Source organism: Manis pentadactyla, chromosome 3 (assembly GCF_030020395.1).
Source record: "Manis pentadactyla isolate mManPen7 chromosome 3, mManPen7.hap1, whole genome shotgun sequence".
NCBI lineage: Eukaryota > Metazoa > Chordata > Mammalia > Pholidota > Manidae > Manis > Manis pentadactyla.
Genome location: NC_080021.1, coordinates 214,691,062 through 214,718,804, shown reverse-complemented (window position 1 = coordinate 214,718,804; position 27,743 = coordinate 214,691,062). Strand labels below are relative to the sequence as shown.

At 50.2% G+C, this 27,743-nt stretch overlaps 1 protein-coding gene across 14 annotated transcripts; it reads right to left on the bottom strand.

Annotated features, from left to right (window-relative positions):
* On the bottom strand, positions 1 to 27,743 carry ODF2 (outer dense fiber of sperm tails 2). 14 transcript variants are annotated; one of them, XM_036913732.2, is made up of 22 exons: positions 27,565 to 27,673; positions 26,381 to 26,458; positions 24,931 to 25,027; positions 23,956 to 24,072; positions 23,552 to 23,677; positions 19,399 to 19,569; positions 18,355 to 18,515; positions 17,388 to 17,517; positions 16,681 to 16,812; positions 13,324 to 13,395; positions 12,210 to 12,281; positions 11,975 to 12,091; positions 11,131 to 11,316; positions 10,566 to 10,675; positions 8,707 to 8,842; positions 6,444 to 6,554; positions 6,195 to 6,299; positions 4,998 to 5,156; positions 3,628 to 3,728; positions 1,973 to 2,135; positions 1,431 to 1,556; positions 1 to 996 (listed from the first exon to the last, which is right to left on the bottom strand). In XM_036913732.2, exons 2-22 carry the CDS (start codon positions 26,410 to 26,412, stop codon positions 808 to 810), a joined length of 2,613 nt encoding a protein of 870 aa, XP_036769627.1. In that variant the 5' UTR covers positions 26,413 to 26,458; positions 27,565 to 27,673; the 3' UTR covers positions 1 to 807. The 14 variants fall into 14 exon arrangements, with proteins under 14 accessions (XP_036769627.1, XP_036769620.1, XP_036769622.1 ...); XM_036913725.2 differs by lacking the exon at positions 26,381 to 26,458 and having other exon boundaries at positions 27,565 to 27,743; XM_036913727.2 differs by lacking the exon at positions 26,381 to 26,458 and having other exon boundaries at positions 23,609 to 23,677; positions 27,565 to 27,743.

Here is a 27,743-nt window from a genome sequence, read left to right as displayed (position 1 = left end):
CCAAGTGCCATAAAAATGTTTACTAGTCTCCTGCAGCATTTGACTTAATCATTTTTAGAAAAGGGATGGGGTGGGTAAAGGAAACCATGCAACAGAGCCTCAAATATTGATTATAGAAGCTTTTTGTAAAACAACATATTTCAAGAATAAATGCAGTCCACAGATACAAACCTGGCAAAGAAAAACAAAAATCAATGAGATTGGGATTATACTTTTAAAAGGCCAACTGGACAGGAGCTCTCGAGTCTAAGTGCCAGGGGGCAAGTGGCCTCAAGGAAACTTGGGCACGAGGTGCCCAGTGGGCTAGGGAAGGGGGCCTTGGGGTAAACACGAACCTATGAAATAAACAGCAAGGGAACAACATGCTCCCGGCCCAGGATGGGTGGTGAGGACCTCTGGTTGGAGGCTCCTGCTGGCTCAGGTCAGAGAAAACCCAAGAAATTCCTAAAAAGAGGAGCACTGTTAGGGACTGCACGGAAAAGTCCAGTCCAGACTTCCTCTCAGGAAAGGGATGAGCAAAGTCACAGTGAGCTAACCTCTGGTACCTTAACAGTGGTTAGACTGAAGGCCTGTCAAAGTAATCAAAAACCTCCATCAGGCGACTCTACCAGAAAGGAGAGGGCTAGTGGTTTCTGTTACATCCCCCGCTGCCTTAGGGACTTCTCTGAAGCCAGGAGCTAAGACAAAATCCTGAACACACTTCATCACTGGGAGAGAGAAGAAAACCTATAGGCTTTCCAAATATGGCTTTAGCAACTCCTTAGATCCCATGGTATCAATCAGGCTCCTGGCCCGAGACTGGCAGCCTCAGGCAGGAGGAGATCGGGAGCGGATGGGAGAGCTGGTCAGGTAGGTAGTGTAGGCACTGTCCCCAAACACGTTGGCATAGGATGACTTGAGGAACTGGACGTAGTTCTGCATGCTGCGACTGGTGCTCTCTGACTGCTCGAGGCGGTCTTTCAGGTCCTGCAGCCGGCTCTGGTAGCGGCGGTCAGCCTGAAGGACAAACAGTGGGGGCCAAGTGTGGGAGATGTCCGGGACAGACAAAGCCGGACACCGGGCGGTTGCCAGGGGCTGAGAGCAGGGGGATGCGAGTAACTGCTAACAGTACGTGGTTCTAAGAAAACTATTTCTTTCTGAAAATATTCTCAATCTCGATTGTGGTGATAATCGCACCACTCTATGAGTACAGTAAACACCACTGAATTATACAATTTTGGAAGTGAATTTTATGGCATGTAAATGGTATCTAAATAAAGGCATAAAAAAGATCTGCCTGGGATATCCTTAAGGGATGGGGACAGTGATTGGAGAAAAATAAAACCATGTCACGTTCATAAAAACAACAAACACCTAGCCCTGGAGGCCTCAGGAAGCTAGATCTCAATCCACTTGCTTCTCTTCTGCCCCTGCCCACCAGCCTGACTCACATCGTCCCGGCTCCGCCGCAGCTGGCTGAGCTCGGTTTTAGTCCTGCTCAACTGCGTTTCCAGGTCCAGAATCTTGTTCTGAGCTGCACGCTCCTTGGTGACTGCATGCTCCTTGGTTTGCTCCACCTGCCCAGGAAGCACAGAGGTGGGACTGGCTGACATGACATGGGAACACCTGGCAGAGAGAAGGCTGGGCCACTCCCATTGTCTGGTCTCACACAAAGTCCTTGGACGTCACTGTGAGGAGTTCTCTGGGCCTCAGGGTGGGAGCTAACTATGGGGGCAGCTTCTACAACCCAGCTTTACCACCTTCTCCCAATGCCCACTAGTCATCACCTAAGGTTGTAAACTAGAGTTCCATGCTGGTGACAATTAAATGAGCAATGGTGAATAAAGTGCCAAGTCCTCATTTGATACTTTCGACAAATCCACGAGGCGGGTATTGCTACTATATGCCCATTTTTCAGATGGGGAAATAGGCTGAGAAAACAGGCAATTTGCCCAAGGTCCCAGAGCTAGTTGGTAAAACAACTGAGACTGACCTGCCTCCTAGCATCTTCAATGGCACCCTCCAGCTGCCTTGCCAGGGTCCCACATTCCCGTGTTTTGTCCTCCAGCCGCAGCTGGGACTGGTGGATGGCCTCCTCTCTCTTGGCAATCACCTGTAGGAACTCGATATTCTGGGCACTGGTCGCCTCCAGTTTCCTAGGTGAAAGTACTCAGTTAGATCCTGCTCATACCCTTGCCTGTCTGTTCCACCCCGCCAGGGGGCTGCCAGTCACCCCTGGACCAGGGCTCTCCTCACGACAGAATCTCCAAGGAACCACAGGAATAAAGCAAAGAAATCTGCTGATCAGCAAGGCGGCGAGGAACTGGGTTACTGGAGCAGCAGGTTAGAGGACTGTCTGAAACGCAGGGAAGCACAGACGTACCTCGGGCTGTGCTAAGCGTGCGTGTCACCACATGGAAGGTGGGTTCCATCATTATCCCCACTTTATAGATGAATTAACTGAACCACAGAGAGGTAAAAGTCACTGGCCCAAGTTCAGGAGCGCTGCTAGGTCTGTCACCAAAACCCATGCCCTCAGCTTCACCTGTTCACTGCTGGCTCCTTTAGCAAAGGGACTTCTGTGACCCGTCATGGTGCAGGTGTGGGCATCCTGATGTATACACAAGGTCCCAACTGCACTTCCAGAACACCTTCAGTTAAAGGAACCCTGCACGTCCTGCTGAATCCAGCTGCATCTTCGAGGCCAGCAGAACAGAGCAAAGATGGAGCCCGGGAGGAGATTGAGTGCGGTCCCTGCCTGGAGGCCGCATGAGCCACCTGAGGTCCGGACAGCCCCCCAAGGAACTCAGGCCTTTTCACCTCTGAAACTGAGGCTCCAGCCCTCCTTTTACAGATGCTAAAAGCTCTGGAGGAGGTTAGGGGCCTAAGTTCCAGGTTTTCCAGGTAGCAGCTGGTGACTGTGGACAAGTCACTTAACCTCTCTCCAAACTCAGTTTCCTCATATTTAAAATTGGGATAATACCAACTAACATACACTAACTCTATTGGGCACTTGTGTATGTCAAGCAACGTGCACTGTAATAAGCCCTCTAAGGATTATTTCACTGAAGATGCACAATAACCGCAGGAGCTAGATTTTTGTTATCCCCACCTTGATCTCCACCTCAAGATGAGTAAACAGATTCAAAAGCATTAAATGGTTCGCTCAACATCACAGCGCAGGTTATGTGGCCAAGCTGGGACCCAAGGCCAGGGATTCTGATTCCAAAAGGACTATTCTTCACCTCTGACAGCTTCCGATAGTCCTTAAGTACCAGTGAAGAATCAGATCAGAAAGGTCTTGGGGAAGGATGATCAGGAACAGAGAGCAGATATGGGGGGCAAATGCCCCACTCTGCAGCATACCGGCCCTGCTGGTTTGCTTGGATGGAACCCCTCTGACAGATGGTGCCTCAGGGTGGTCTGATCTTGATCACACTGTTACGGAGTGTCCCCCTGGCTGAGAGACTGCCCTCCTTGCACAATGCTCACCATCATAATGGAAGCAGCTCTCCTCTGAGGTCTGCCTAGTACCTTCCAGGGCTTTGAATCCCTCAAACACTTCCGCACACTAAGCCCAAAGCAGCTAAGTGGCTGAAAGTCTCAGGTCCTAGGAAGAGGACAGAGATGGGACCAGGCGCCTCTAACCTCTCCAGTTCATCCACCTTCAGACTCAGCTGTTTATTTTCCTTCTGGGAAGCCTGATGTTTCTCTCTCGCCATCTCCAGCTTGTCCCCCTGATGTTCGATCTAAAATGACAGGAACAGACTGGTTTGTGAAAGAACTGTGGAACAGCCCTCCCTTCTCCCTGTGACCTGTCATCCACACCCAGGAAAGAGGCACACTGCCCTCAGCAGCCATCCAGGTCTCAGTGCACAACCTGGAGGAGAGAGGAGCAGGGACAGGTTAGGCCCCAGTCCCGTGACTGAAGGCTTTCCCACACCCGGAGAAGCCAGCTTCGATCCTCCAGAACCATTACAATACTTTCTTGATCAGAGGAGGCCACTCAGTGGGATCCAGGGCGGACATAAGGCAGAAGCAGATGGCAGGCCTAACTGGCCCACACAACACCCCACAGAGCTTTACCAGTTATGTTGTTGGTACCATCGATTTCATCCTCTCCTTAACTGGGAACAAGTGTGGGCCAGGAAATAGGAAATCTGTCAAGTCTTTCAGGTTGGCCAGTTCATCCAGAGGGCTGCTCTATGCAGAACCTCCACTATCAGGGCTCAAAAGGCCCTGAGAATGCCCAGATTCAATAGAAGGCAGGCGTTCAAGAATACTGAGAACATGGTCTTGGGGAACCAGATAGAGATGGTGGGTTCCATGCCCTGTTCACTAAGCATTAACTCTGTGACCTCAGGAAATTACTCACCCCTTCAGCGGCTTTCTTTAAAACAGAGAGAATACCTCCACCTCACAACCTTCTGGGAGAATTAATTGAGAGAGTGCAGGAGCACAGAACACATGCTCAAAAAAGGGTAGCTACTGTATTATTACTACAGAGAAGCAGGTCAAGAGAGGGGAAGGGTCTTGCCCAAGGTCACACTGCAAAAGAGACACACAGGATTTCTGTAGATGCTGTGGGTATGGCTCCAGTAGCCCAGAGGGAGCCCTCTTTCAGGACAGAATCTCAAGCAACAGTCTGTTAAGAGTAGGGAAAGGCAGCAACAGCAAGAGAAAGTTGGAAAGAAACGCTGAGGCGTGGGGCCTGCCGTCTGTGGGCGCTCGGCTGAGGGCAGCAGCGGCGTGCAAAGAACGGAGGCAGGTGGAGACGTGGAGGGCCAGGGCAGGGCGACGGCAGGGCAGCGGCGGCTCCTGTGACCACAATCACTGTGCAAACGCGAGACATGTGGCACACCAGACTTTTATTGCACAGCACTGATGAGAGCTCACTCCTGTCAGAGAGTGGAGGCCAAGAGAAAGAAGTGGTCCTCCCTTGGGGGGCACGCAGCTCATCTTGGTAGGCGGACCCCTGCTCGGGCCGGTTCGTGGGACCCTTTCTGCCAGTCCCTTACCCGGCTGCGCAGGTCTGATATGATGGCTGTGAGGTCAATGTTCTTCCTCTCATAGCCCTGCAGCTGGTCTTGGCACTCTGCCAGCTTGGCCTCTGTGATCTTGAGGATGTCAGGCAGCTGCTGCAGGTCAGCCAGCTGGGACTGGAACTGCCTCCGTGCCTGCAGTGGGGGGAGAAAGTCCACTGTTGGGAAGGACCTGGCTGCTGGGGCTGGTGGAGTCCTTCGGAATTAGGGCAGGACCGCCCTCAGTCCCCAGAAGAGGGTCCTGCAAGATCTGTTGTCTAAAGGGCAGCCTGCCCGCACCACAGGCCACTGAGGGTGTCCAGCTGTTCTCTGGGGAACACACTCGGCCCTGACTTGCCCCTGGAGCCTGCCACTAAATTAGTCATCAGATAACCACAGAGCAAACACCAGAAAACAGGTATTGTCCTAAGGGCTCTCTGAATTACTCCACTCATTCATTCAATGACCTATGAAGTAGGTGCTATTGTCCCCATACAAGGACACTAAGGAGCAAGGAGGAATGCCACTTGCCCAAGGCCTTTCATCTAGAAACTGGTAGTCAGGATCAAAGTCTAATTTAACCCCAAAGCCCTCAGGAAGGCCCTCACAATGCCACAGGTCAGAGGGAACCGTAAGAACCAGCCAGTTTTAGTCCCCCTCTGTGTTAACAAGGAGAATGAGCTCTGGACAGCAGCCATGACTTGCCCAAGGTCAGACATCAAGCTAGTGGCTGAGCCTGACCTCAGCCCATCTCCAAGGTTACTATTAAGATATCCCTCTTCTAGACAGCCAAACATTCTAGAAGAATCATGATCTTTGGAGAAGGGGACAGAAGGCACATTTTTACCTGGTGCAAAATAAAGGTACCACGCAGATTGAAGCAGGTATGCCTAAGACCTGGTATATATGTGGGTTTGAATCCACTCGGATGCTCCAGGCAGGGGAGATTTGTACTTTTTTAAGGAAATTAGAGAAAGAAGAAAACCAGGAGGGAAAAAGGCATAAAGAAACATGAATGAGAGAAGGGAGGAGACCAGAGAGAAGAGAGAGAGCACATGCATGGTCAGGCTGGACCAGCTCAGCAAAAGGAAGCTTTGTTCATCTGTGTCCAAATCAGGGAGGGGCAAAGGCAGCAAGAAGGGCAGATGGACAGATGTGAAAATGGGGGGAGGAAAGTGAGAAGGGAAGCAGTACCGCTTCAATCTCTTTGTTCATCTCTTCTTTCAGGATCTTGTTCTCTTTGTCACAGCGCTCCAGTTGGGTAGCCACTTCATCAGCCTCCAACCTGGTCTTCATCACCTAGGGATGAACAAAGCATCAGCCCATCCTGGACGCAGCCAGACTTTAGTGAAAAACACCTCCACACTCAACCCTTCCCTGGAGAGGCCACAGGGTTAATTTCCCAGCCTACTGGGACGCAGGGCCACGGCCCAAGGGGCCTACCTGACTCTTGTAGTTGTCGATCATCCCCTCGTAGTTCTTAACCGATGCCTTCAGTTGCTGGACCTCGCTGTGCGCCTGACTGAGTCTGTCTTCCATCGGGGTGAAGCTAGCCTAGAAGGGGTGGCTCATGAGTAACCAAGGGAAGGTTACAGAGCAGGTGGCCACCTCACCCTCAGCTCCTCCTCCAAGGAGTTGGCAAAGGGAAGCCCCACAAACTCAAACCCATGGCAGCAGTTTTCCTTACTTAACAGCAACTTAAGTGAATATAGATGCAATTAAATGACCCCATGTTTTCTTATTATTATTACAAAGGAATGCATAATTACTAAAGAATGTGGAGTAAGACCAAGAAAAATGAATCATGATACATGATGCCTTGGTATATGGCCATACATTGTAGTTGAATATAGACTTTTTTCCAACAAGAATGGGATTACATTGGATTTACTGCTTTGCAGCATACTTTTTCAGTTAACAATTATGTTGTGATGTTTCAATTATGTTTCAATTATTCACTTATGTTGTGATCTACTTCTTGTCAGTAAATGTGCTCTTACAACCCAAAGGCTCACCTTAGTAGATGGGACCAAATAGATCATGGTACCTCAATACAATAATAACAGTCATGTAATAGAGATTAAGCTTAAAAAAAAAAAAAACCTGACCTAAGAAGATATTCAAGAAATATGGTTGAATTAGAATAGCAAGCTGCAGAAGCAGTGGGTGAATGGCTGTGTCCATGTGTGAACGTGTATGTCAGTGGTGGGGAAAAAACTGGGGAAGCATATGCTTCCGTATCACATTTCTGTATGAGCACATTTTGCCTTTGTATTTGCATCACCTAAGAAAATACACTTCCACAGACATCAATCAGTGTGGATGGCCAAACTGTATTACACTAGGCAGAAAGACCACACTGTGACTAATCCCGGACTGCTTGCTGGACTTGGAGGTTGTCTTTAATTTATCCAGCAATTGCACTACAACAAATTACACACTACTACACTCCCACCGGAGCAGCTAAAGGGAAAAAGACCCCCAATACCAAACTCTCACAACCCCTGTTGGGAGTGTAAATATGTACAACTACTTTATTGAATGGTAATGTCTACCAAAGCTGCATTTATACACACCACCCAATGACCTGGCTAATTTTACCTCAAGATATTTAACTTGTAAAATACACCCAATATGTGCACCAAAAGATGTACAAAGATGTTCAGCAACTCAAATGTCCCTTGATGGCAGATTCTGGATAAATAAATCGTGGTGAATTCATACCATGGAGCACTGCATCGCATTGAATGAGTAACTGCCACACACAATGTGAATCTTTCACGAACACAGTGCTGAGTAAAAGCCAGGCACAAAGTTCAAAAACAGGCCGACTAAACTGTGGTGATGGAAGTCAGGATCATAGTCACCCTAGCAGGGTTGTGTGTAACCAGGAGAGGTCACTGCTGGTATAGTTTGGATCAGGGTGAGTAATGGACCAAATGTGTCCACCTTATGAAAATTCTAGGATGTGCGTACCATCTCTTAAAATCACTCTTAACCAAAAAAAGATAAATAGATTATATAAACCACACACACACATCTCTCTCTCTCTCTCTCTAAAAAAAATTTAGCTAGACCTTACTGCCCAGCTCAATTAGAAACCAAGACGGCTTGTGGCTCTGAAATGTCAAGGTCTGTTCAGGTGCTCCCCGCCATGCTGTTGCTATGCTGGGGTGCGTGTAGGGAGCGGTTCAGAGCTAGAGCTCCGGAATCAGACTCGGGTTCAAACCCCAACTCCCAACATCTCCAAGGGAAAAATCTTGGCCAAAAACTCTAAGCCTCTATTGCTTTATTCTAAAAAGGAGATAACCATCTTATGGTTAAGAGGATGGAAGTTCAAAAAAGTGGGAAATAATACCGACTGTGCGAAGCTCAAAGTCAGGGCTATTTCATGTGCATGGGCTGGACGTGTGTGATTAAGCATCGCACACACATTCCACATGCCCACAAGGGCCTCAGTTTCTCCACTAAGGAAACTGCAGCAACCGAGGAGCGGCTGTCTCACCCAGGATCCTGCAGCCCACAGAGGCAGAGTTAAGACTTGCACCGGGCCTTTCAGACTCCAGAGCACACCCTTTAAACCCCACTGCTGCCTGCAGGTCCTCCGAAGACCCTCGTGGTCACCTCTGGGGTCCAGCCAGCAGTGCCCCACCATCCGCCTCATGCTCGCCACCCAGCTGTCCCAGCCCCTGCTCTCCCGGCAGACCTTTAGTCTCTCATTCTCCAGCTTGAATGCAGAATACTCGGCAGTCTGCCGGTGTAGTCTCTCCACCAGGCTGTCCCGGTCTTCCCGCATCTTCTCCTCCAAGGTTTGTTGCTGGTTTACAAGGTCTGTCACCCGACTGGAAGGTGGAAAAGTAAAAGCAGACCAAATCAGTTGTGCGTGTGATGACGAGCCCAGGTCTCTGCGTGGAGTGGAGCCAAGTGTTCCCCGGTCGTCACTGCCACTGTCCTGCCCTGCCGCTCATGCATTAGTGTATCCCACCTCTCAGATCACCTTCACCGCCCCTCCAGAAGCCCTCTCTGTTTTGACCCTCCCCAACGCCAAGATATGTCCAAAAGACAAGGACCAGAGACGTGACCTCCTCCCAGCTCTCCGTGGCACCCCCTGGATCTCTTAGCCCATCAGGTCTCCAAGTTAGGACAAAACTCCCAGGCTGGTGGTTAGGGACACTCCCAGGCATTCCTCTCCCTCAGGCACCTACCATATTGGGCCTGTGTCTCCCAGACCCTTAAGGGCAGCAGCCGTGATTGGCTGGTTCACATATGCGAACCCTCACCTAGCACAGGTGGGAACTGCAATGAACGTATATGGGAGGGAGGAAAGAGGCCAACTCAGGAACCAGCTGCTTCCCTGCCCTTGCTACCTTCTCCTCCCATCAGCCACTCAGTGGGCCGTAATCCAAGAAGAGACTGGCCTCACAGAAGCAGTGGGGCTCACAGATACTCCTGTGAGATACTCCTGACCAGAGACCCAAAACAGAACCTTTACACAGTGTGCATTATCAAGTATAGTTCATTCAGCAAATATTTACTGAGTGCTGACTAGGCCCAAGCAAACACATGTTGTTTTACCTCGCAAACTCCTATTAACCCCTAAAAACCCAGTTCAGACTTCCTTCCTCAGGGCATCTCTGCTCTAACCCCTTTCATCTATACCACACATCCCACTATATGGGGAATGCTCTGAGGGTAGCACCTGGCTTAAGGCCCAACACACAGCAGGTTCTCAGCACACGTTTGCTAAATTGAGTTGAACATAGCAAAAGACAATACCTCAGGGAAGGCTTTCCTGACCTGGAGACTAAATTAGCTCTCCTGTGACCCATCCTTAGCCCAGGGAGTTCAGGTCTCCGTAACCCATCTCCTCTACTAGAATATACATTAACTTCACGAGGGCAGAGAATGCCACCAGGGCAGGGAACTCTAAAGTCCTTTTACTGCTGTAACCCCAAAGCCAGCATTGTAGGCTGGTATATGGTAGATGCTCAATTAATGTTTTTAAATGAATGAACACATGAATACAGCTGACCCTGAGAATGTTTGAATGGCTGCTATTGACAGTTCACCAGAGGCAAGAAAGGGGAGCTCAGTCACCTGAAATTTGAGGCTACTTTTCCCCTCTACTCCCAGGTCACATCTCTGCCCTACTGATGGGTGGGCAGTCACTGGGCAGAGGACAGAGAAAGACACAGGGATTACCACCGTCCCATCCCCTAAGAACAGGAATGGGGATGCACCTGGTTCCCACACTATGCAGACTGGCACACATCTCAGGCCCAGGCACTGGCATCAGACCTAGGCCTCCGTGATCAGAGAAGCCTGGCCCCAACAGTGCATGCCAGGGGGCTAGGACCCCAGGACCAGAGCTGGAACTTGCATCCCAGCGCCAACCAGAAATCCCAGCTCAGGGCCACTCATAGCTCAGCCCAGCGCAGCCCCTGACTAGTGGAGACCAGTCGGCAGCCGTGAGGGTGAGGTGACCTGCCTCGGGTTGCCAGGCTCCGTCCACCTGTGCACCCACTTCTCTCTAACAGCCCACAGCCCTCTCCTGCGCAGACGTACTCATTCAGGACAATAATCTCCAGTTCGAGGTCTCCCTTGTCTTTCACAACTTGGTTGTAGCGGCTCCTCCATGACTCCAGGGTGGATAAAGCTTCGGCGACATAAAGATCCTGGGCACATGGGACAATGGGACCTTTCAGCCTATGTCACGGCCGAAGCCGAGGGAGCTCACCCAGGACAACCCTCACCCCTGCAAATCCCTTTCTAGAAAGCACCAAGGGTGACAGTGGGAGCCCAGCCATTGCTTGTGGATTGCTAGTGACCATATGTACCCTGTCTGCACATACACCCTTATCCTGCCTTCCCCCACACAGTGACGGCGTGGCTAGACTGTCCCCCCAAATGTCTCCAGCCGGCCGCCTGCCCAGCACCGTCCTTCACTTACGCAGCTCCTACTCCCCTCCCGTTTCCCTGCCACCTGTCCTACGGCTCATTCCCTTTTCCACCGCCATCCCTCCACTCACCCACTGGCCGCTCCCGCCCACCCAAAGCACCTCCGCTCGCCTGCCCACCGGCTCCCTGCTCAGCCAGCCACCCCCTCCCTCCACCATGGCTGGCCTGCTACCTTGTCGGCGAGCTGCGCGTGCAGCTGCTCGGCGTACTCCTCGCTCTTCTCTGCTCGCTCCTTCTGGGCTCGGATGGCCGCCTTCAAGGTCTCCTTTTCTCGTTCTCCCTTCTGCTTCAGTTCCTTCAGCTGCTCCATGATGGCCTCTATTTCCGCCTTGTGCTGGTTCCCACTGCGCTCCAGGTTCTGGGAGGGCACGGCCAGGGCGCAGATGCGGGGAGGGGGTGAGAGAGACAAGAAAGGCCAGGGAGGGCAAGGCAGAGAGAAAAGGGGAGAGAGGGGGAGGAGGGGACCAGAGAAGAGAGGGAATGAGGAGAGGGACAGTGAAAATGGGGGCTTAGGCTCCAAACACAGGCCAGAGCTGCAGGCTCTTCCCAGCTCCCCACATCCTTCTCCGGATCACTGAACCCACTGGGTCTTAATGTTGGGCCAGAACTCCTCTGGAAGCCTTCCCTGAACTCCCAGCACAGTGGTCAGAGCTATCCCTGCCACTCAGTAGCACTGTGACCTCAGAGGGTCCCTGGCTCACAGATGCAAGCAGCATCTGGAGCCATCCCCTCCCCACGGAGTAGGAGAGCGGAGGGCCTACGGGATTAAGTGACTGGCTCCGGGCACAGCTCCCACCCTGGTTTCTGCTGGGAAGGACACCCAAGACCTCCAGGAGTTCTCTCTCCATGACTCTTGCTGCTGTCCCAGAGTCTCTCTGAAACACGAGGGCTTCGGCAGCAGCTGCCCTCACCCTTGGGGGTAAAACCTACCCGAGCTGCGACAGCCTTGGCCAGGCCCCGCCCTTGGACTGCCATGCCCCACCCCCTCCTTCCCCCACTGTTGGGCCAGCAGGCACCTTGATCTGCGTGCACAGGCGACTGTTCTCTGCCTCTTTGCACCGAAGCTGTGCCTGCAAATGCCCTCGCATGGACTCCATGGACTTGGAAAGCTCAGATGTTGTCTTTGCTTGAGCCTTTGGAGAGACGGGAAACGGGACGAAGAGAGGATTTGAACCCAGGTCTCCAATTCCAGAGCACAGTCTACCCATGAAGCTCTACTGGCCCCTAAGGGGCAGCTGTCGGGGGTGGTACCTTCTCACACTGTATTTCCCGGAGGAGCTCTTCCACCTCCTTGTCCTTGTCTTGCAGCAGTAGCAGCAGGCGCTGGGGAGAACACACACTGCCGTGAGCTCCCTGGGAAAGGCAAGGAGGCCCAGCCCAGAGAGGAGAGACGCTATTCTGAGTGTCCAGCCGCCAGGGCCAACATTTCTTAAAAACAATAAACATGCGTTTATTTTTCAATTTAAATAATGTTAATTGTGGAAAACGTTAACACATACAAAGAAGGCTAACGACTCTCCATAATCCCCCACCCAGAGACAACCATGGTTAACAGACTTTAAAAAGTCCTATGTACATTTTGTTCCATAACCTATGATCCTACATTTACCATAACGTGCTTAAATCTTCTACATCTCTTGAAACCACAGCTTAATGTTTCAATGTACTGATGTGTCATAATTTGACAAGGCCTCTCCAGCTGAGAATAAAGGCTTCGGAATTATCCTGTTCCTTCTGAATTTCCCCCAGTGATGCCTGGCGAGGCACTGAGGGCCAAGGGCCAAAACAGGGGAGACACGACCTCTGTCTTCTTTCTCTGAGACTCAGTGGGCATTAATATATCAAAGGCTCTGAAAGGTCTTGGAGTTAAGAAACCTGCTGAACGTTTTGATCAGGCCCAGCCAGCTGTTTCCCAGATTTACTTGGTCGTGGGTCACTCCCCCCTTTTCTTTCTTACATCCATTCACATCTTGAGGAACTTAGGCTTTGCTGTCTTGGGAGAGATTCCTAGAACTGGAATGAGTCAAAAAGTATCTACCTTTTGATGACTGACTTTTAATCCAGAATATGAATGAGGAAATTGAGGTAACAGACTCTGATGATTTATTTATAAGTGTGTTATCATTACCTCCATCCCTCATGTTGGTGTCTGGCATGGTGGTTCAGGTGACCAACCAGACCAGCCCCAGTGGAGCAGGTGGCAGACGGGACATCAGCCCATTTTACAGATCTTGAAACAGACTCAGAAAACAGAGCAGGGTTTCAGCCCTCTTGCCGCCACTGAACCTCTAAGCTTTGTCACCTGAAACCCGTTGGAGTAGGGGGACCGGTGGGCGAGGTGGGCGCCGGGGGTGCCCTCTGTTACCGCTTTCTCCGAGTCCGCCTCTGCCAGTCGTTTCAGCAGCACTCCTTGTTGCTCCATCAGCCTTTCAGAATCCTTCAAGGGAAGGCAAAAGGAAAGCAAATCATTAAGCAAGTGATAAACCAGGAGGTCTACATCCTAAAAGGCCCCTTTTCCTTATCTGAAAATTGTATTTCTAATCATTGAAGTACTAAACAAGTTACATCCTTATCATAATATATTTAGTGAACACCAACAAAGCTAAGGGCCCCCTCACCACCTCCCAAGCCCCATCCTATGGTTTATTAATTGGATGATACGCTGCCACTCTCCTCTCTGCATTTATGTACAGCCACACCCAGAGGAATGCTCTCTTTGGGAGGACGGGGGATGGAGGGCATGTGTCATTCCACCAAACTGACATCAGGCTGTACTTCTGTGCTGCACCTGACTCTTTAAAAACAGCTTTAGTTGAGATATAAACTTAAATACCATGCGAGGCACCCATTTAAAATGTGCAATTCAAAGGCTTTTGGTATATTACATTGTTATCTTTTTAAATTGAGGTAAAATATTTACAACATAAACTTCACCATTTTAACCATTTTTAAGTATAATATTCAATATAATGGATATATTAAAACATACTAAATGGATATTATATTAAAATACACTAAAATATAGTTCACTCCCAATATCGTGCAACCATCGCTACCATCTAGTTCCAGAAGAGTCACTGTCAGCACCCCAAGAGGAGACCAGGTACCTGGTTAACAGTCAGTCTGCATTTGCCCCTCCTCCCAACCCCAGGCGACCACGAGTCTGCTTTCTGTCTCTAATGCACCATGGGATTTTTACCTTCTTCCCATAACTTCCAGGCAATGTGGTGCTTCCCAGGTTTTGCAATAGCAGCACTGTAGCAGTGGACACTGCTGGACAAGTACTAAGTATCTGTCTAGGGTGATACCAAGAAAAGGAGGAACAGCTGGGCTGGAAGGGTTGTAATGTGTGGCAGCTGAAATGCTCTGCGAAGGGCCTGCACCTCCTCACGCGGTCACCAGCAGGACACGGAAGCACCCGGTAGCCGCTGCCTGCTGTCAGTCTTTGCCGGCACCACTCCTGCTGTTTCACTTTGCATTTCTCTCATCACTCACATGCTCATTAGCCATTCGTGCTTCCTCTTCTCGGAACTGCCTGCTCACCCCTTGCCCATTTTCCCACGGGTGTCTTTGTGAACTGTCTCTGCTCTTCTTCCCGAGCACCTCCCTTTCCACCTCAGGCCCACAGGCCCCTTCACAAGCCAAAAGGGCTCCCTGGTCCCACAGGTTCCCAGGCACCTAGAACTGACAGAAGCCAGCATTGTGGTTTCTCCAGCAACAAGAGGAGACAACACGAGATGAAAGCTGAGGCCAGAGACCTAGAGCCTGAAGCTGCTCCTGCTGCCCATTAGGCCGCGTCCCCAGAGCCTCCTTTGGGACACTAAACAAACTGTCACGTGATCTCACCAAATCCCACACTCCAAGGGCATACACACTATCATTACACCCATTTTACAGATGAGAAGATCGAGGCTAGAAGTGAGTTTCCATAGATCACACAGCTGGAAATGGCAGAGCTGGACCCTAAGCCAACCGACTCAAGGCCAAAGCAGTCCCTCCACCACACTGAGTACCCCCTAGTAAGCCCCAACATGGGGGTGTGGTCCCCAGGGTCACATGCGCAGTAGGAGATGAGGTCCTAGAACAAACAGGGAGCACGTACTATGGGTGGGAGTTTAAGGTAGCCCACCCTTCATCTCCAGCTGGAGATGCTGGGATTCCAGGATAATAGATACTAAGAACATAAAGGAACAAAATTGGGTAGGAAGAGGTGATAGAATCCTCCTTTTGAAAAGCCCACCCACCATCTCAGAGAGAACTAGGTTTCATCTTAAGCTACAAGCATCCTCCAGAGGACACGTCAGCGAACCACAAGCCCACCTTTCCCCTGACCCCTCCCTCAAAGAGCCGCCCAAAGCCCTGGCCATAAAAAGCCTCTTGAGCTGTTAGAGGCCCTCTTTTTTCCTTTGTTCTGCTGGCCTGGACAGAGGGGTCCCTCTCAGGTTCAGCAATAAATCTGCTTGGACTGTTGAGTTTGCATCCCCTCTCTTCTTTCAAGAGGTTTCTCAGGGCCCCAGTCCCAGGACAATAAGCAACAGCACCTGCCACTTACCAAGCACCTATCGAGTGCCAGGTGGTATGCAAACCCCTTGTCCATGCATCATCTCAAGTTCTCATACAGTCTGTGCAGTTCCCCTTTTATAAGTGAAAAAACCAAGGCCCAGAGAGGTAAAAATTGTGCACCCGAGAACACCAACCAGAAATCCAACAGGTATACTATTTTAAGACAGAAATTTAGCTATAACTAGTAAAATTGATAAAAATATATCCTCCAAACTTTCAAGTACACCAGGATAGGGCGCATGAATCCTCAAAATAACACTGCTCCTAACAGCAAACTGCTGAAAATATGTCTCCATCAATAAAGAAGAGATAAATTGTGGTACAGTCATAAAATGGAACACAGCAGTGAAAATTAATTGCTCAGGCCTCAAGGATAAAAATGGAGGAATCTCAAAAATATAGGGTGAAAAAGCAAACTCAGAAGAAGATACATGGAACAGTACCATTAATGTAAAGTTTGAAAACATGCTTAACAATACTACATGCAGCTTCAGAATACAAACATAAGCAATAAGAACTATCAGATTCGAGATAAAGGTTCCCTCTGAGGGGAGGGAGATGACACTGCCACCCAAAGAGACACAAGAGGGATTTAGCTACATGAAAAAGGTTTTTACTTATTTTAAATGCTATTTTTTTAAAAGAGAAGTTGACAATGCTGAATAACAAAAAAAGAGATTAAACTAAGAAAACTGTCATCACCTCATCAGCATGGGCTCTTTGAGACTCTTGGTATCCCTTTGGTTTGAACCAAATAGGAAGCAGCTGTTGATACTGTCCATCTTTCCAGAATCATACGCTAACATACAGCAGATTTTAGAGACTAACGTGTGTCCACGGGCCATCAGTCACTCAGCTACTGCACCAAAGCTCAGGTGTAGCACGCTCCCCGTTTTGCCACGTGATCCCTGGAATGGGCTGAACCCCACCCTGACTCCCCACTGCCCTCCAACTGACTTCCAAGGTCCCTCCGGTGCCACCACGTCCAGCTTCAACAACCGAGGCAACGCCTGCCACCTGTGCCCAGCACACTGCCAGCGACTTCAGCACGTCTTCCTATGGCCCCCTCAGGTCACGCACCAAGAGGGTTTTCTTTTCAGACGAGGAGCCTAGGGCTCCGTGGATGGGCTGTGGTGCGGGAGGCCTGGCCAGAGCTCACCTCCTTGCAGTGCTGTTCCCTCAGCAGGTCCCGGAGCGTGCGGTTGGTCTCCTCAAATGTGCTCAGCTTCTGCAGGAGAAGTTCCTTCTGCCTCGTCAGGGTGTTGATGTCCGTGCAGGTCATTTGTTTCTCCTGGAAGACAGCAGGCAGTCTTACAAGGTATAGGAGGAGTGGGGAGGAGGCCGCAGAGGCAGGCCCCACGGGGAACTCAGGAAGCCCACGCAAGGAGAGCGGCGCTGTGCACAAGGCCAGAGAGGAGGCAGACCTGGCAAGATGGGCAGGAGCCAAGTCTGCTGAAAACGACAAGTAGGGAAAGGGGCTGGGGAGCTTGGTGTGTGTAAGTAGTTAGGGCAGGTTTCCTGGAGGAGGTGCAGGAGGAGCACGACAGCTGTTGGCTGATATTTGCAGGAATCAGACGACGGCTGATACTTACAGGAATCAGACGCATGTGCGTCTCGCTGTGCTCCCAGGAGACCCATGCTGAGGTCTCCTCAGAGGCTCTGGCTACCAGTGGTCATCCTTAAGGGTGAGGCCCCGGAAGTGAGAGTGGTGGGTAGGGGCTGGGGGCCAAGGAGTTAAGTGTGCCCTCCCCTGGCCTGGAGATGTCATAAAGTCAGCCTGATGACTGTGTAAAGACCCCACCCCAGCTTGCAGCTGCACCCTCTCTGGGCTCTGTCCTAGGCTGGGTTGTTCTGCCTGCCACCTACCGTCTTCAGCTTCCCGATGGTGTCCTTCAAGGCCATGACTTGCTTGGCAGCAGCGGCTCCATCCATTTCAGCCTCTACCAGCTTGGACATGAGGCACTCCTTCTCCTGCTGCAGGTGTTTCTTCTGAAGTCTGGGGCCAGATGAAGCAGGGCCCTGTGAGCCCTCCAGGCCCCTGCCCGCCCAGAGCTCTGAGGCTTGCCTCACAATGCCCTGCAAGGCTCATCTGGCCAGGGAACAGTGGGGGAGGGGGAACGGCTGGCTCTTCTGACTGGAGTGGCCTTCTGAAAGGACACCTGGGCACCACAGCAGGGCCGCCGTGTGACATTATGCCACTTGTAGTCCTGCTTGTCTCTTAGACAGCCACTGCTGGCATCACCTGTGCCCTTGGTCACTGCCACAGCCTACTAACCAGCATCTTCAGATCTGCTTCTGAGCCCCCATCTGCTCTCCACACGGGACCCAAGGCTGGTCACACCTGCTTTGAAAACCCTTCCATGGCTTCCAACTGCCTTCAATGCAGATTCCTCAAAGGGCCACTAAGAGCCCTGCCAACACCCGTGGCATCCCTTACCCTTTGCGCCCAGTGTCCACCTCACTCTGGCTGTTTTTCCTTTCTCAGTCGCAAATCCTTCCCAGCTCAGGGCCTCCACATACAATGTCCCCACCGTGGAGCGTGCTCTCTCCCCCACACCCACATGCCCACCTCCTAGCTGTCCTGCAGAACTCGCCTTACGTGCTTTTCCCAGGAACACGTCCCCGCGCCCTCCCCTTGCCACAGCTGCACTCTGGGGGCTCAGCCTCTGCCATCACACTATGATGCATGAGTGCCGGCAGGTACCTAACTGCGTTGAACAGCTGCCACCCTGGGCTAGACTCTAACCCGGGGACAGCGCCTGGGCCTGCTCCTCCACTGCCCTCCACTCCCAGGGCTGGGGCAGCCTGACACTCTGGGGCAGGGCCCCCTTACATGGTGAAGTCCTTCTCCTCCTTGATGCGCTCGATGTCGTGCCTCAGCACCGTGTTCTCATGCTCGGTCTCGGCCAGCTCATGGGCCACCTCCTCCAGCTCGTCCTTCCGCTCCTCCAGGAACCTCTTGGCCATCTGGCGCTCACCCTTCTGCATCTTGACCTGTGCGTGGGGCATGTGGGCAGGAGCCACTGAGAGGAGGCCCTTCCTCCCCACCACATCGCTAGGCCCACTGCTGTGGACCAAATTAAGGGTGCTTCTGACTGAGAGCTGCCTGGGTAGCTTGAGTTCTTGGGGGAGCAATCTCAGTTAACTGTCACAAAGACTCTCTGGCAGGTACTCTTCCTCTCCTTTCCTCATTACTGAGAGCCTCGGTGATTTGCTGGCTGGGGACAAAGGCCGGATACAAACCAGCTGGCACACCGAAGGAGAGATGTCACAAAAGGCCCACGTGCTGCGGGCTACGCAGAAAGCAGGGATTGTTGCCAGGCAGCCCACCCCAGGTTCTTCAAGAGGTCCCCAGGTGCAGGGTGAAGGATCAGAAGCACGGTCCACCTTAGCGGTCAAGACCTGGATTTCACGCCAGTTCTGCCAACTTCTAGTCGGGGGCCCTGGGCTTCCAGGTTGTTTCCAATTCCGCTCCCGTATCCCATCCAAGGACACAGCCCAGCAACTGAGGGCAAACTTCATTCACTTCTTTGGGGCTTTGTTTTTTTTTTAACCTTTTGTGTAAAATGGAAAGCAGAGGCCCCAGTGTCCAGTGACTTCACCTCCAAACTTGCAACAATACCATCACTGGCTTCATTTACTCTTGTAAAAAATCAAACCAGGCCAACCTTGCGGAGCACCAGGCCAGGTCAGGAGGTCAGGGCCAGGCTGGGCTAAGTGTTCAAAGGAGAAGGATGCCAGGATGCCCCAGCTGCCTCCCCAGGGGCGTCCAAAGCCTGCTGAGAGGCAGCCAGAAGGAAATGTCTACAGGGAACCCACCTGGGCAGCTCCGTACATCCTCGGGGCACAAGCTGTCCCAGCCCCCCTCGTCCCTCACCTCAGACTTGAGACAACCGACCGCATTCATTAGACTGTCAATCTTCTTATCATAACAGTTCATTCTACAGTGACCCGAGTCGTCATCTTCAGTAGAGAGGTCACTTAATCGCATCACTGAGACCAGCTTTTCTGAAGATGGTGGTGTGTTCTCCAGGCAATGAGGTGGATTCTGATAGAAAGGAGGGAGAAACACATTAACTCATAAGGCAAAACCACAGTCATCAGTCCCACCACGCCCACTGTCCACTGGAGGCTTTAGCACGAAGAGCTGAAGCCACTGAGGCGCCAACCACAGGGACCCCAGGAGCAAGAACACACTGCACCGTCTTGATGGAATATTACCTACCCATATTTAAATGACATTTTTGAGGATTTTCTAACAGAGAAGTAGAAAGGCTGTGTTACAGTGTCAAGTTTAAAATAAGGATATAACAAATTGGCAAGAGTTTGCGGCAATCGATATTTACATATACTAAGACAGAAGTGAAGTATGTCAAGTCTTTTAAATGACTATGAATACATGAGCCCAGAGGTAATCACCGTTTACCACTTCTTATATATCTTTTAAATGACTATGAATACAAGACAGTGGATAATTGCAAAGGTATACAAATTTGCTATAAAGAGTATTTTTAGGGACAAATGGGGAAATTCAAATATGGACCAGATATTATATGATATTAAGAAATGAGGTTTTTAGGACTAATCATTGTAACTTTGGTTATGTAGAAAAATATTACCAGAAGTACATATTGAATAATTTAAGGATGGAATGGTATGGTATCTAGAAAAATATCTATTTAAATACATCAGCATAAAAACACATACATCTGGTTTTAAACACTCTACTTTTAAGACTTTAGGAAGATCTTTTAATACAGGGGCCAGGGTTTCCATGGGTTTTGATATATTGAACTTGACTCTCTCACTCGATAAGTTTATTCTGGTGCATTAAGTAATTGCTATGCCTCATTATTTGTACAGTTCTTTGCTCTTCTTAAGCTGAGGTGGCTAACGTTCTGTACCAATTTCCAGGAGAAGATGACAGCTATCAGGAATAAAAGGGGTATTCAGTAAGGATATAACTGTTACGTCAAAGAAGCAGAACTCATAGCAAACAATTTTAAAAATGGATGCACCCTCTATCCCAGCAATTCTATTTCTAGGGAATTATCAAGGGTATCTAAGAATGTGAATCGACATTTAAATTCAAGGCAAGGATACAGATAAATGTATGACAAGATAGTATAGTTTAAATACATAGCGGCACAAATACACACACAATGGAATACTGCCTTACAAAATAAATGTGCAATGTAAACATAGCCAAAATATGTTAAGAAAGAATGTCATACAACGATAAGTAAAATACAACCCTATTGTTACAAAAATCAAAAGAATGAGTCTATTCGTAAGAAAAGATCAAGGAGGTTTCCACGGTCTCCTCGTAGGGAGGGCATTATAGGTGTTTTTTTTACGTTCTTCCTCTTGCTGATTTGCATTTTCTAATTTTTCAACAATGACTATGCATTGCTTTTATAAGAAATAAGTTATTTTAATATTTAAAAGGATGATAGGAAAATATGTAGACAATACAATTATAATAATATTTGAAACAGCAAAACTGTGCATAGAAAAAAATTTGACAGTAAATGTACCAAAATATTTCAAGGGAGTGGTTACCCTCAGGGGCAACAGTAATGAGAACAGGACCAGAGAGGAGCTTTGGGTTGAGCTGGTAATGGTTACACAGGGGTATTCCACTTGTAAAAATTCATCAAGCAACACACTTCTGATGTGTGTACTTTCCTGTACTTTTCAACAAAAACTTTTCAAAACTTAATTATGGTCACATTATAGTAGTAGAATTATTATTTTCAACTTTCTGTAATAAAGATAGATCACTTTTAACAATAGGTGGAGGAAAAAAAAGACCTTCTTTCTCCCAAAGACAATCTTGTGTACCAGAGGGAGTTTTAAAAAACCAAACAAGAATCCCCACATGCACATAGAAGCTTCTGGGGTCCTCCACATTCAGCTCACCCCAAATCTCCTCCCTGTAGGGTCTTTCTCCATGTCCATCATGGAAAGGGTCAGGTTGTGTCCTCCCAGAAACATGGAGGGCTCCTGGGAAGTGGATAGCTTGCTCAAGAGGACAGGATGAAAAACAACTACTGTTTAAGAAATGCCAAGTCACCTCTCTGCACCCCTCCATTTCTAGGATTCTGTGGCCCCAGAACTGGTAGTGGACACTGAGTTTTTCAGAAGGGACCACAGCTCCTAGCAACATATGTAAACAGGAAAGTCAATTTCCATAGTGGCATATCTTTGACATGTATTTGGAAAACCAAGTCTCTACTTTTTAAAAAAGTGTTTTTAATTATAAAACATAGTATGTTTGTTACAAAGAAAGCCAGACAATAAAAAATGAATCATTAAAGCTCCTCACAGCCCAGAGATAATCAGTTTACCACTTCCTATATATCCTCCCAGAAAATGTTACACATAAAAACACCCATATACCCATTACACATAAAAACAGCCACATACAGAAGTCCTTTATTGTGCAAATAGGGCTAAATGATACGTGCTGTGTGGCTCCAGCTTCATTTTCATGTTTAAATATCTACCTCACTCTATGGAATGGTTGCAGGGTATTCCACTGTATGGCTGTTGCATAATTTAACCAATACCTTCCTGATAGACATTTAAATTGCTTCCAGTTTTTTCTATTACAACCATCTTTATACATGATCCCTGTCCTCTTCTGTGACTTTTTTTTAGATTAAATCCTAAATTTAAAACTATGGAATCAATTCCAAGATGCAAACTATAGAATAAATGTTTATAGAGATGGTGCCAAATTGCCTCTAGAGCCATTGGTTTTACAGTCCTCTCAAAACTGTGTCCAAAGGTTCGTTGACCCCCCTGTGCTTGCCAACAGATCTTTGTAATCTTTTCAACTTGTTTCACTCCATAAAAATGATAGCTTATTGTTTGTTTTTAAAAGTTGTTTTTAATTGACACATCACTAGTTACTTGTGATATTTACATGGTAAAGACTGTATTTTAATTCCAATCTTCCTTGTACATCAGATATGTATATGTATAAGGGGCCAGAATACTTCTTTTCTATTCCCCAGAATTCTCCAAACTCCCTTTATCTCCGAGAAAAAACTGGTAAATCAGGGAGTCAAACAACCATGAAGTGTGACTTCATGAGTAATTGCTTGTATTTTATATTTCTAACTTTAAAATAAACTATCAAAAAAAAGGAGGCAATAAGCTATCAGAAAAAGACTAAATCTTTCAAAGTAGATCAGGCATCATCATCTTAAAGCAGTCTCAAATCCTTTACTTGCCCCAATAATGAGATTTTAGTCTAAAACACAGCCAAAAGGCCTTGTTTTATGGAGTGTTTTCATTACCCTTGACTAAAATTTAAGCATGAGGGCACACCTGCCAGTTTGCAGCTGTAACCCCCAGTGCCCAACAGTGCCTGGCACAAGGCTCAATAAGGGTAATGCTGCATGGATCGCCGCACAGATGGACTGAATGGATGGATGGAGAGACACGTTGAGGTGTGGCTAAAAATAGACAACAGTACACTTGGCACCTTGACAACTAATACTGAAGGAGATTATTCCCCAGGAGATTCTTCGAAAAGTAGTTTTGAGGACATCTAGGCACTAGCTATATGCACGGTTTCTTATGGGGACTCCCTCAAAAGAGGGGATGCTCTCCTGGGTGTGTACATTCTGCTATACGTATTTTAAGCTATGTTTTAGATACTGTCAGAGTTCCGTGGGAAAAGACATGGGATTCCTCACAATACAAGTCAGAGAGGCTAAGAGTACCACCTCTAGGAGACCCCCCGGAATCCTGACTCCAGCTCTGCTCCTGTCTATGAGAATCCATCTCTCCGACCCTCGGTTTTCTCATCTGGGAACTGGGAGAGCAGGACCTACCACATCACAGTGTTGTAGGACTCAAGAAGATGCACGTGCTCTCAGGGTTTAGCAAGGCACTCAGTGAACAGGACCGAGTTGGGTATCCTCAACAGCTACAGCCCACCCGGAGTCATACCGACTTTGAAGCCTGCTAGAAACTGACCAGTCCGAGAAGAAAAGCCTGAGCAAGAATGAGCCTACCTCCCACTTGCATCCCACATGCCGGGCGGATGATTTTCCAGGGGGCATCCAAGGTACCTTGGTTTTCACCTGGACACTCCGCCGCACATTCACGGTGTTCCCTTTCATTCCACGCTTATGAGATTTCTGTGGAAAGGGACAAACCCAGGGTCACTTCCCCACACAGCTGGCTGTGGCGTCACTCTGGTAGCAGCCACTTCCAACTCTGCAGGGGAGTCTCCTCTGACGAAGGCAACTGCTGCCATTTCTGGATGACAGACCCGCCTACCTTCTGATCAGGCACTGACCTCAAAAGTGAGTGCATTTGTCTCTCAAACCTTTGTTGTTAGAAGCGCGAGGAGGTTGAGCCGGGCAGCGTCACCCTGCTCCACAGCCTTTGCCTGGCCCCACTGGCATGCTCCTACCTGGCTGCTGGCCGCTGATGGTTTCGGGAGTTTTTTTATGTGGACATGGACAGGAGTGTTCTCATCCACGTGAACATGTAAGGGGGGAGTTGAAGAGCGGTCCTTCATGATTCGCTTCTGGCAAGCAGGGGAGGACAACACAAATAAGGTTGATCTGTGGATGAGTAAACTGGGCATAAAAAACAGAGCTCACAGCCTCTGGGGGCCCCTGAAAGCCTAGCCACCAAGCAAGCAGGACAGCTACCAACTACCAGCACGCAGGCAGGAACCAAGGTGGAGCACCACTCAGCAGGCTGCTGCGGAGATCCCAGCTGAAGACCAACTGGCAGACCAGGCCCACTAAAGATAGAGGGGTTTGTAAGACCCACAGGTTCTACAAAGGAGCCCAAAGCTGGGCCTGGGGTCCTCAGAGCTGAATTTCCTTCTAAGCCTGCTGGAATGCACAGCTCCTCCTTAGAGTCAGTGCGGCACAGCTGGAAAGCAGGTGAAGCCTGCCACACCGACCCCTGAAAGGGGCATAAGGATTAGCGTGGGAAACACACAAAATGGTTAGGATGCAAAACGAATCAGGCAGCGGGCAGGTAATCCAATGAAAACAGAAAGCCAGGCGAAATGCCGAGATGAGAAGGTTGTATAGATTCTAAAGAAAAGAGCTACATACCCCTCACCTGCCAGCTCCTGTCCCCTCTCCCCATTCTTTACTCTTATCTTCTTCTTCTTCCTCTTCTTTTTTTTTTTTTTAATCTATTCTAAAGAGTTTTGGAATTTGTCTGGAAGGCTTAAGTTAAGACAACCTCCTCATATCTGGAGGCTTTACCACAGGCAAAAAAAAAAAACCCCAACAATTAATCAGCACGTATGAAAGCTTCTAGCAGAGAGCCAGGCCACAGCGGTGCCCGCAGGGCAGGACACCTCCTGGGAGAGAGGTGCAGATGCATTTCCGGCAGAGACCTGCTCCGCATGCACGTCACATACCGTCACAGTCACACTGGGTGCACCACAAGGTGTCCTCAGGACCTTTTTCTGCGTGAGATTTGTTACTCCGTTCTTCCCACACGATGGAAACCTGTACCTGGGCACAAGAACCAGATTATAAGCAGAAAACCAGGGCTCTTCTGTTTCTTAGATCTCCCAAACTTATGCTCTACATATGGTGACTAAATAAGTTCATGGCTAGGAAAACCAGTCTGTAATTACTTGGCTCCCTTTACACAAGCACCAAACATGCATGGCGTGCCCAGCAGTGGGATGGAAATAGGAGGTGACGGGCACTCGCAGGGCTGGCCTTTTAAATTGCCAACGTATCACACATATTGTGACCTTTTGCTGAAATGTCCAGCTGTCATCCTGTCACGCGACAAAAAGGCGGTGGCATGTGAGCCATAGCCAAGGTGCTAGTTTGGCCAAGAGAGTAGTGCCTGGAGCAGAGGAGGCCCTGGAGAAATGCTCAGCAGATGAATGTCATAAGTAGACAAAGCAACAAGCTCAGAAGCGAGTCCCTGTGACTCAAATTCATAAAATCAACAAATATTCAACTAAGAGGATGAAAAGTTACTCTTTTCTGAAATATTCCACTTGCTACCCTTTAAGCTCCTACGAAGCAGGATTATTTTTGTTCTGGGGTTCTTTTCATAGCATGCTTATTCACCTTGCTTATACATGAACAGCCCCATCATCAGAGTTGCAAATACAGCAAAAGTTTAATCTCCAAAATTTGGCAGTAGTACACCCAAGAATTCCAGGACAGGAAGAGGCTTGGAAATTCCATTGGATCCATCCCACTGCCTCCTGACAGCCCCCAAATATGACCTCACTCCCCCCCCAACAAATACTTGGGGAAAATAATACAATATCCAAATGCACCACAAAAATTCTTGAGCACTTCAGCATGCACTTTGCTGCTTATCCCACCTTGATAAAAAAGAAAAGCATATTATTGAGTCCTACTGATCAGGTAGCCAAGGAACACCGAATCTGAGTAGAACAGGTTTCTGTTTCCCTCCTCACTCAGAACATTTCTGTCCACTTAAAGCCAATAGATTTGGGAAATCTCCCTCAGCACCTTCCTGCCCAACCACCTGGATTCCATCCACTTCGCCACAGCATCCCGCTCCTGCATCATTGTTATTTACACCTTGCCTCCTTTCACAAAGGAGCTGAGCCTGTACTCCAGACAACAGTGAGGACCCTTTTTACTACCAGAGCCGGGGCACTTGGGAGGGAGGGCCAGAGGAAGGCAGAGCTGAGGTTGTCCACGTGCATTTTTTCCCTCCTTCCCCTTAAAAACGGTTTTTAAATGTTTGGTCCAGACTTTTAGTACTCAGAACAGAGTGGCTGAAAAGAGAACCTCTAGCGAGCCTGGCCTTAGGGCCCCTGACCACCTTTCCCTGCCCTCGGCAGAGGTGCCCCCCCACATTGGCAGTACCTGGGGGGGCCGCCTGAGGATGAGGCAGACATGGCCAGGCATCAAAGCCACAAAGGTGGGCAACTGGGTCAGCAGGCTCTGCTCAGGGGGACCCAGAGGGGGATGGTCAATGAGACTCTCAGGGGCCTGGCATCAAATGTCCTGAGGGGAGGAGGGTGGAAGATTTGGGGGTGGCAGTTGGATGAAAACTTGGGAGGCGCTCCTCTACTGTCCAAGTCGCACAGCAACTGTCCTGCCAAAGTGGGGGGGAGACAGCAGAGCCTAAGCGACCTGCAGGGCGGTGGGTGGGTGCGGTGGGGCGCGGTGGAGCTTCCCTCTCCCCGGGGAGGGGCGGGGGGCAGAACTTTGAGGGAAAGGGCCACCACGCCCGGGCCCCACCCCGGAGGGAAGGTGGGTGGCCACCAAGAGGAAAGCCTGCGGTGCTGGTTGGTCTGCGTGAAGGGCAGGAACCGCCAGGCCCCAGGAGGGCCCCAAAGGGCGGGAAAGGGCGCAGGGAGCAGGAGGGATGTTCGGGGCGGGGCAGGGAAACTGTCCCCTAGGAGAAGGGGGAAAGGGGCGCTGGGCCGCGGGTGGGCACCCCCGACGGCGCAGGGGAAATGCTCCCGCGCTCAGCAGCGGCCGCTGGGCTTCAGCTTCCGAGTTAGGGCTGGGTAGACGCCGGGTTGTGCCGGGAGCGGGGCGGGACAGGAGGCCCCTGCGCGGGTGAACCCGCTCGGGCGGGTCAGACGGCCCTGGGCGGTGCCCGGGAGACGGCGTGCCTACGAAACGCGGGCCAGTGCCCGCCGGGCCGGGGCGACTCCCACCGGGGGCTCTCGGAGGGCGCGGGGCCAGCCACCGTCGGCGGAGAGAAGGGACGACCACCCACCAGCGGGCAGGAGGGGACCAGTTTCTGCCCATAGAGAGAAGGGCGACGCCCTGCCGGAGGGCGGCAGAGGCAAGAGCAGCCCTGCCGGTGGCCAGGTGAGGAGAGAGGCGCCCGGCCTGCCCGTTAGCGGAGGAGAAAGCCCGCGCCGGGGGGCGGGGCACGGGGCCAGGTTCTGACCGGAGCCGGGCGAGCGCGCCCGAGGGCTGGAGACAGTGGGGGGCGGAGGGGCAGCGGGCCCCGGTAGGGACCATCCCGCCCGTGAGCACCGGGCCCAGCGGCATCCGCGCAGCGCGGGTCCCGCCTGCCGGCGGCCTCTCACCAGGAACGACACGGCTGCGCCCAGAAACGCCTCCTTATGAACTCGTTGAAATCGGAGGCCAGGGTCGTGCCATGGAGACGCCGCAGCGGATGCGATCCAGCTCGGGCGGCGACTCCTCCCCGCTTCCGCCGCCTTTTCCGACACCCGGTCGGCAGCTCGCCCATTGGCCAGTTCAAACC

What these genes read in the sequence shown, in the direction of transcription:
- ODF2 (XM_036913725.2), bottom strand. Translation starts at nt 27,728, where the DNA reads ATGGGCGAGCTGCCGACCGGGTGTCGGAAAAGGCGGCGGAAGCGGGGA. An exon ending in GCGCAGCCGTGTCGTTCCTG is followed by an intron (nt 25,028 to 27,564) that starts GTGAGAGGCCGC and finishes TCTTGTGCCCAG; the next exon opens with GTACAGGTTTCCATCGTGTG. An exon ending in AGGCGGACTCGGAGAAAGCG is followed by an intron (nt 12,282 to 13,323) that starts GTAACAGAGGGC and finishes TGTTCTCCCCAG; the next exon opens with CGCCTGCTGCTACTGCTGCA.